The sequence below is a fragment of the Raphanus sativus genome, chromosome 7, assembly GCF_000801105.2.
Source record: "Raphanus sativus cultivar WK10039 chromosome 7, ASM80110v3, whole genome shotgun sequence".
Classification (NCBI taxonomy): domain Eukaryota; kingdom Viridiplantae; phylum Streptophyta; class Magnoliopsida; order Brassicales; family Brassicaceae; genus Raphanus; species Raphanus sativus.
This window is the reverse complement of record NC_079517.1, coordinates 22,882,897-22,892,252: the sequence shown is the minus strand read 5'-3', so window position 1 is coordinate 22,892,252 and position 9,356 is coordinate 22,882,897. Positions and strand designations below refer to the sequence as shown.

The window sequence follows — 9,356 nt, the reverse complement described above, 5'->3', positions numbered from 1 at the left end:
ACGCGACCACCATGTGCGAGCAGGAGGAGTGTCAGAGCAGCAGACCCAGGACCATCTCACCAGTACCAGCAGGAGGAGGACGAGGAGGACACATACTAGCCTTCTTACCTTATCTCTGTATCTTTCAGACTTTTTATTTTTATTTTTATGTTTATGTTTCGGATTTGCAGGATTTATGTTTTTAAACTTATCTATGTTTTATGTTTCTGCACTATTTCGTATGTTTAATTTTCTTTGTGTTTGGACTGACAACAGAGCTAACTTGAGAGCCAAGCTAGACGAGTGAGTGAGTTCCGTGCTAACACATTATCACACATTCTGTCTTCACCTGACGATCGATACCATCTCCGGTACATCGATCGACAGGAAAGACAGAAAGGTACGACACTTTGCTTCAATATCTACACTTCTAACTTTTTCTATTTATACTTCTCCTACTTATTATTACACCGAGACGGTGTAGTCTGGGGGAGAATGTTACTAACATTTATCTTTTATCACCTATTTTTCAAAACTAAAATTGTTTTTCGAGTCAAAAAGGAAATATAAATTTCTATTTTCTAAAACCACTCTTTGGCACTACTCTAGACCTATTAACCACAGATTGCACTAGAGATACCAAAGTGGATCAACCTGTCAGTCAGCCACACTTACCCAGATTGTTTAAAGGAACCGAAGCTAACCTCCAACCTAATACTGACTATCTTAGCTTGTCTTGGGGCTTGGTATACATTGAATCGGAATCCTCCTACAAGACTGAAAAGATATAAGTCTATGTAATTCTGGTTTCCTTTCTTATCTCTTCGGCATCTCAAGATCTAAGTTTATAAAGAAAAGATTGATATGATTTCTTGAGAGCCAGAGGGGTAGGAGTGATTCCTGCGACCCCAGTATTCTAAATCTCAAGAATGATCACACATTGTGGAAACGAGGGGTAGGAGTGATTCCTAAGACCCCATTATTCGCTACACTTTGTCAAAAATGTATGAGTTACAATGCAAATGTCAATAAGATGGACTAGATGCCTATGTGGCATCGAAACCTGTCGAAATTGAAACTAATAAGATATTCAGAGAAGAGAGATAAGAGGAGAAAAGAATCAGAAAAGACTACCTGCTCAGGAAACTTGTTTGAGTTGAATCCATGTGTCTTTTGATCGATACTCCCAAGGTAAAGCACACACTTTTATTTTATGTTAAGAAATGAGGTTAGTAAAGGAGAATTCTAGACAAGATCTGGTAAGTTGTTTGATAGATGAATTTGGTTGCTAAACTAGGATAAGGTATAAACATGCATTTGTGGTTGAGACCGTTTAGATTCTTATGACGAAGACGTGAGGATTTTTAAGTTTTCAAAAATAGAGTCATGTCATTTTCAAACCTCCTTCGGAGAGACTACCGTTTGTTTTGCTTGAGAACAAGCAAAAGAGTAAGTTTGGGGGAGTTGATATACCATAAATTTCACCCGTTTTTAGCCATGGTATATAAGAGTTTTCAATCATATTTACTTCGTTTTCAAAGTATTTTAGAGTATTTTCAGGCACAGGTACCTAATTGAAGAAAGCAATTTTGAGGCATTTTTAGAGTATTCTCACGAATGAAGAATCAACCGATAGGAAACATGCGAGATCAGACGATTAGAGTCAATTACAATCGATCGACAGAAATCCAAGAGTGTCGATCAACATTAAGCCATTTGATGGATCACGATTAAGAAGATTTTCAAGTATCACAAGTGTGCTATTTTTACACAATTAGTCCATGGCCGCCTGTTAGGCTTTATATACTAGGGTATTGTATCATTTTAGAGGCAGACTTGCCTAGAGACCTATTGGAGAAGAGAAGCAATTTGGCTACCTTAGGAGAAGAGTTAGAGTTGGAGAGATAGATCTGAGACTGCAAAACAGAGAAGATCTTGAACTCCCTTTTTTATCTTACTCATTACTCTTTGTGTTCCTTATTTCATATTAAGTTTTATTCAAACCATCATGATCTTGTCTCTGATGAATATGTCTGAGTAAACCTAATTGTTAGATTTAGGTTTCTCATAAGGGTGAATCATGTGATGAGATTGTGATAACTGTTAGGGTGATTAAACTAGTTCTTTCACTTTAGTTATTCTTTATACTAGATTTAGGATTGATCACCCTTAAATCTAGATCTTAGGTTTGAAGATATAACCAATTGTATACTCTCCTTACCCTGAAACAAACTAAAGTGATCTAACTGACTAGACTCATGCGAAAGGTGGTCTAGATCATTAGAGAACGTGTTCAACCAAATCGATAATGCTTGCTAGAATTACCATCGATCGATACAACCATCGTTGTAGCGATCGATTGTATGAAAGGTGTATCGATCGATTAGACGAAAGTCATATCGATCGACTCTTTTCCGAGATCAACAAACGACAGTTGAGATCCGGGATCTAGTAAAGGAGACCCTACTGGTCGTACAAATTGATTGAGTTCAATGACTAAAGCCCTAATGTCACGTTCAAACTGCATAAATTCATGCCTGAGAAATACCTGAATCTAGCTATCCTCCTCATTTAAAAACAACCTTCACTTCAGTTACTGAACAACTTCCTTGTTCACATTATTATTTATTGCTTTAAAAACATATAAAACCTTAAGTCTATCTTTATTTCTAATTAATTGAACCTTCAAGTAATCCTAGAGTCCTTGTGGATTCGATCCCTAAGTACTACATCTGAACCTCTTATTTGAGAGAGTAATTCACTTTTTAGGGTAATTTGAGTGATATCAGTAACTGAGATATTAGCTAAAGGTGAACTTAGCAGTCTTACAGGAACCTCTCCGGCTGACAGTTTACGTTTGATTCCGGGCCTTCCCTTTGTTCTTTTCGTTGTTGGCGGATAAAGATCAACCTTTAGTATTTCTGCTGGCACTTGAACATCCTTTGGATCCGGAACCGGAAGTATGATACCGCTAACTTTTTCAGCCCATTTTCTTTGACATGGTGTTTGCAAACAAACGAGATGTACTGCATATTACGGAAAGAAGCAGCAGCAATGGCATGTCGGCATTGCAAACCAAGCTTTTGGAACTCGAGGCAAGTGCAAGTTCGTTTATCCAGATCAACCGTGTCACCGAATCCAGTTGCCTTGTGTGTAACTTTGAATACCCAAGTGGAACATGGCAAAACTAGAAGGCCCGTAGACAGCACAAGCTGTTCAACCAGTATTTTCTCAATGTTATCTGGAACATTTCCCTTCATCTTACTGATCTCCCCGCGTCTGCTCACATACCATGTACACAGCTTCCGCCGAATAAACTCTAGCAATGCCATTATAGGACTATCACGAACCGGCAAAAGAGCGTTATTCAACGATTCAGTAGCATTAGAAGTCATCACGTTGAACCTCTCCCCTTCGAAATGTGAACGTGTCCAAAGCTTCTTATCGATTTTCTCCAAATAATCCCAGCATCTCCAATCCGTGAGTTTAAGGAGATCCATTATCTCGTTGAAGTCTGAAACTTTGAATGCTTCCCCTGCTCTCCCAACCATAGCCTTCTGTTGCAACCCCTTGTACTTTTCCTGCACGTTCCTCTGAAGGTGTACGAGACAAATACCATGGTGTGCACGAGGGTACCATTTCTCTTTCGCTGCAAAAATGGCAGCGCATCTATCTGATATGATACTTAAATCACAACCATCCTCAACAATAGTAGATAACCTCTCGAAAAACCATGACCAAGATTCGGTGTTCTCGCTTTCCACTACTGCGAAAGCAATCAGGAATACGCGGCTGTTAGCATCTTGTCCGCTGGCACTTAGCAAACAACCTTTGTACTTCCCAAACATGTGGGTGCCGTCCACCACTAGGACCTTACGCAGGTGCTTCCACCCATCGATGCATGCTTTCAGGGACATGAATGCATACTTGAACCTTATTTTTCCTTCTTTATCCATTTCCGTTTTAATGTCGGTAATTGTTCCAGGATTTGCAAGCTTCAGTACATGGAAGTACTGTGGTAGCATCTTGTTAGAAATCTCCTCTGTTCCTTGCGCAGACGCAATGGCTAGTTCCTTAGTTTTCCAAGCTTTCCAGTACGAGCATGTATAGTTGAATTCCATTCGCAATATATCTGGAAGTTCCATAGCACGCGGTCCAGAGTAGAGCCTCTCGTATTTCGAGCGCAACAGAGCTGCAAGCACTTTGGCTGTCCCATGTCTTCTATACCTACCTCGAACATCGGCTGCGCATACATGGTTAAGAATTGCCTTCTTAACAAGATAAGTTGGAGAATCACCGAGTTGAACTGCCAATACTCTCCAGGTGCATTCCTTTTCGTGGCATTTCGCCGTGATACGCGTTTTACAATGCCTCAGCTTAAAACTGCACAACTTCGCAATTGCATAAATAGCCAACGTCAATTGCACTCCGCTTTGTCTTTGAACGTTCTTCCGACGTATATGTCACCGTCCTCCTTGCTGAAGTCAATGTCAAGAGGCTGGCAACTCCTTCCATCCATTTCATTATACACACCATCTACATCATTATATCCATAAATTTCTGGTACTTGTATCCCTTTCATGAATGCTTCTCCACCCTGAACTTGTCTTGTTGCGTTGACAAGAGGATCAACATCTTCCTCATCTTCGATCTACCGGTTCTGCGTGTTATTTTGATTTGGGGGAGTGTTCTTTCGAATTGGAAGGAGTTTGAAGAAATACATCACCGCTATCAACTGGTTCAGTACCTTGATTCTGCGAAGGCTCAATGTCTGGAGGAGTAACACTCACATTATCTACGTTTTTGGAGTGTGGTTCTCCACCATTAAATGCGGTTGACGGTGGTATAGGAGGGTCAACAAAATCAACATCATCGTTATCTCCAGTCACCCGTGTGTGCTGGTTTTTCGATTTAGTGGGCGTCACAAGAACAACATCAACGCCTTCATCTGTCTCTGTTACTTCGGTGTACGATCTGGAGGTTGATATATAATCGCTTCCTCCATCGGTAAAAGGATTTGAACGTCTCCGGTTCGAATCGTTTTTGTTTGATTTAGATCCACCTCCACGTGATCGTTGATTCCTACCCGACGCCGATTTACCACACACTCTGCCACCAATAGGGCCGGAACGCTGAATACCTTTACCAGCAGAGTGTCCACCACTTATTCCTTTGCCTAGGCCTTCTTCAAATCGTCGTCGTCGTCCGTCACGCAATCGTTACAAACATAATCATCCCAGCCATTGTAGTCGTAATCGGCATCATCGCCTTCATCTTCTGCCGAAACATCTTCCATGTTATCTCCTGCGTCCACCTCCATATCTCCAGTGAATGCTACAATGTTAGCTTCCCTGTTGTTTGCTCCTCTGTCCACTGCCATCTTGTCAGGACATGACGTCCTTGTATCTTGTTGGACACAGATTTGTTGAGGCAGATTATCTGACGCCGTTTTCACTAAGCAGCCTTCTCCTACATTTCCTCTCTTATTTCTGCATTATCCACTCGCATGTCATCTCCACAGGCTTTTCCCTTTTCTTTCTCGCAACTCTCTGTATTAGCCCCACTCACTTCGCCAAGAGGTTCTCCGCTTCTACCTTGATCTTTTGACGTTGCAACCATGCCACCAGACTGAGACTTTTCTTTGTAGCATGCTTCAATTGCTTCTACTTGCATAAAAAAAACAAGTCTTCATCAGGAGGTCCAACTGATGCATTCACTTGGGACGCAATTAGTCGTTCGGACCTTAGAAATATCATTTCTCCTGAAACACACTCTCTGAATGTTACGAAGAGATTAACAGACTTGTCTGCCCGGTGAAGAGCCTTGAAAATCCTGAAATCTTTGTCCGTTGCCATCTCCACGGGAGCAGCCCCTGTGCCCACCATTTCATTCTCTCCATCATTCAGCCAATAGGACATTTCGGCTGAGACTTCCCTTCCCGATAGCCCATACGCAGCTAGAATACTGACTTTTAACTCGTCGGCACCTCTAAGTCTGGAGGAATCGACAGCTCTACCCATTCTATTATTATCTATCTTGAAATACCAAACTCCATTGTCAAACATTATCCACCTCCCAGATAACCACAATGCAAAAATTACACTGGCCTACGATCCAAAAATAAGTACCCATTATGGTCATTTGCTAAATAGAGGAAGCACACATTTTTAAAAACAAATAATGAAGCTTTGAGCTCGAACACTGTACCTTCTCTGGTGTTGGTACTGATTTCTTTACTTTTAGCAACACTACTTGACCCAAAGCTCCGACCACCGATGATTGTTTCCATCCTTTTCAGGTACGGTGGATGCAGATCGACGGCCTCAGAGGATGAAAATATCATCTTCTCTTAGGGTCACTTCTTTTTTTGTCCACCGGTAATAACTTAATCTCACCATTATCGAGTAAGAACACACACAAAATAATTAATTAAAATTACTACAAAGATCAGAAGACAGTAAATGGCGGGAAAAGTTAAGGTGGAAAGGACAATTTCTTACCTTTGACCTTTTTTACCGGTTGCCAAAAGAAAATTAAAAAAAAACTTTCTTAGTTCTCACACGTGAGAAAACCTGAGCCGGGCAAGGGTCACTAAGTCTGTGGGTCGTTAGTTGTGGGTCATTTGACAAAGTCTCGTGGGTCACTCGCCTAAGCTACGCGGGTCAAAAGGCCAAAATGGGCACCGATTTGTTTCTCTGTCACTAGCGGCCTATCTACCCAATAAAAACCTAAAGAGACCCACTTACACAATTAAAAACTTACGGCGACCCATAACACTAAGCGACTCCTACATATAGACAAACTAAGTCTGTAGATGGTAAAATTGTAAATATTTCGAAAATTCAGTGATGGCATTTTCATGATTATTTTTTTTTTTTTGTTAAGAAAGAGAATAATGGTAAATTAGGTATAAAAAATAAACTAGTAATTAAAATAAAATTAGAGTTAAACAAGTAATTAATAGATAAGCAAGGGTTAAACTTTCTCAAAAAATAATCTTGTATTTTTAATGGTCTTTTTATTTATTTTCTAATATCTAATTGGAGATGAATAATAACATTTTGGTTATTATTGAAAATAGTTTAATTAGAAGTGAAAATTCCCAAAAAAGAAATTAGACCCTTCTAGCAATTTTTATTATCTTTTAACGAATTCTATACTCATCTATTCTATTAAAAAGAATCATGTCCACTGATAAATGTTTGGTCCAATAATGTATTTCATTTATTTAAATGACTATTATATCAAATTAAATTAATATTAAATTCAAATATGATTATACAAAAATCTAAATATAAAAATTAAAAACTTTAAATAAACTTTAAACAAAAAATATACTCACCCTTTGAAATGACAGATTATAGTTTAGTTTTTCTTTAAAATGGGATATTTTCACTGTTGGGAAAACTCACCACACAAATTCGCTGAAGCACTCTCTGATGCACTTGTCGTAGTACGTTAGAAAGTATGAGTTTGTAGATCTATGGAGAACAGAAGAAGAACACGGAATTATAGAAGATAGACACAAGAATTTGATATCCCAGGGTTCACCCAAATGTGGTTACGTCCCTGGGGCCTGGCAATGAGGCAAATCACTATAATCTCAAGTACAAGATATAGTACCTCTCTCTCTCTCTCACAACCAAAGCTTACAACCAAGCTAGGTCTTTCTTGCACAGATCGTTACAAAGACTTAGAGAGAAGAGTGCACACGAGCTCCTCTTATATAGTAGGAGTTTATTACATTTAACCTAGTTGGATTAGGGCATTCGCCCCTTTCCATAAACCTATTAGGAAATATTCCAAAATACTTGCAACTTCCATAACTCCATGAGAAGTAATATTTCCAGGAACATATCACCTTCAATAAAGTGATATTTCCTTTTCCTAATATGACATCCTTGTCTTGGTTTAAGTTATGCGATCTTGTTTGATTTCCATCACCAAATCTTGACTGACGAAGTCCCTGAAGTATTCGCTGACATAGTCTCTGAGGTAGTCTCTGACTTAGTCTCGAATCCCAACAAACTCCACCTTGATGACATCAAACATGATCCACTACTTAGGTTAAGCAAACTCGTGCTTTGCCAGGCGATGCCGAATGCTCCTTAGTGTTCGGACATACCAAGGAAGTCCACCGCTTCCTCAAACTTCTTAACCGGAACAACCTTGGTTAATATATCTGCAGGATTCCAAGAAGTACATATCTTCTTCACACTTACATCACCTTGAGCGATTATATCCCTGATGAAGTGCATCTTTCTGCTGATGTGCTTAGTCCTCTCATGATACACATTGTTCTTGGCTAGACACAATGCACTTTGAGAGTCACATGATATCACCACCGTGTCTTGCTTGAATCCAAGCTCCTCCGCTAAGCCCCTTAACCAAATTCCTTCCTTGACTGCTTCAACAAGCGCCATATACTCTGCTTCAGTCGTCGATAAAGCCACTACGCTTTGTAGACTCGATCTCCAGCTGATTGTATTCCCACCAGCCTTGAAAACATAACCTGAGATCGACCTCCACTTGTCCAGATCCGAAGCAAAATCAGAATCACAGAAACCTTCAACATTAAACGCCTCATTCTTTCTGAAGCACAGTTTCAGATCTTGTGTTCCCTTCAGGTACCTCAATACCCACTTAACCGCAGTCCAATGAACCATCCCAGGCTTACTCATAAACCTGCTAACCAACCCCAACGCATACGCCAGATCACACCTCGTGCCTATCATAGCATACATTATGCTTCCGATAGCATTAGCATATGGAATATCATCCATACAAGTCTCTGCTTCATCATCTACTACAGCTGACAATTTGAAATGTGCACCAACAGGTGTTGATACACTCTTTGACTCATCCATGTCGAATACCTTGAGAATCTTCCTGATATAACCAGATTGAGACAGTGTTAGAATCCCCTTTGCACGATCTCTCTCAATATCCATTCCCAAAATCCGTCTTGCTGGACCCAAGTCCTTCATCTCAAATCTGCTGCTCAGCAACTGCTTCACTTTCCTGATCTCTGCCGCATCCTTTGATGCAACCAACATATCATCCACGTATAGCAACAAATAGATGTATGTACCTTTGGTTACCTCCTTGATGTAAACACAGTGATCATATTCACTTTTCACAAAACCGTGACTAACCACAAACTGATCAAAACACTTGTTCCATTGTCTTGGTGCCTGCTTTAGTCCATAAAGAGCCTTCTGAAGTAGACAGACGTGATCCTCTTTCCCTTTAACCTGAAATCCCTCTGGTTGCTCCATGTAAATCTCTTCTTCAAGTGTACCATGAAGAAACACAGTCTTTACATCAAGTTGCTCAAGCTCCAAATCCTGATTCACTGTAATTGACAACAAGAACCT

General features: G+C 40.0%; 1 protein-coding gene across 1 annotated transcript; it reads right to left on the bottom strand.

The window, feature by feature from the left end:
- Positions 1 to 2,891: 2,891 nt before the first annotated feature.
- On the bottom strand, positions 2,892 to 5,359 carry LOC108815725 (uncharacterized). The gene is made up of 4 exons (XM_056991455.1): positions 5,207 to 5,359; positions 4,727 to 5,111; positions 4,407 to 4,515; positions 2,892 to 4,362 (listed from the first exon to the last, which is right to left on the bottom strand). Exons 1-4 carry the CDS (start codon positions 5,357 to 5,359, stop codon positions 2,892 to 2,894), a joined length of 2,118 nt encoding a protein of 705 aa, XP_056847435.1.
- Between the last annotated feature and the right edge of the window lie 3,997 nt (positions 5,360 to 9,356).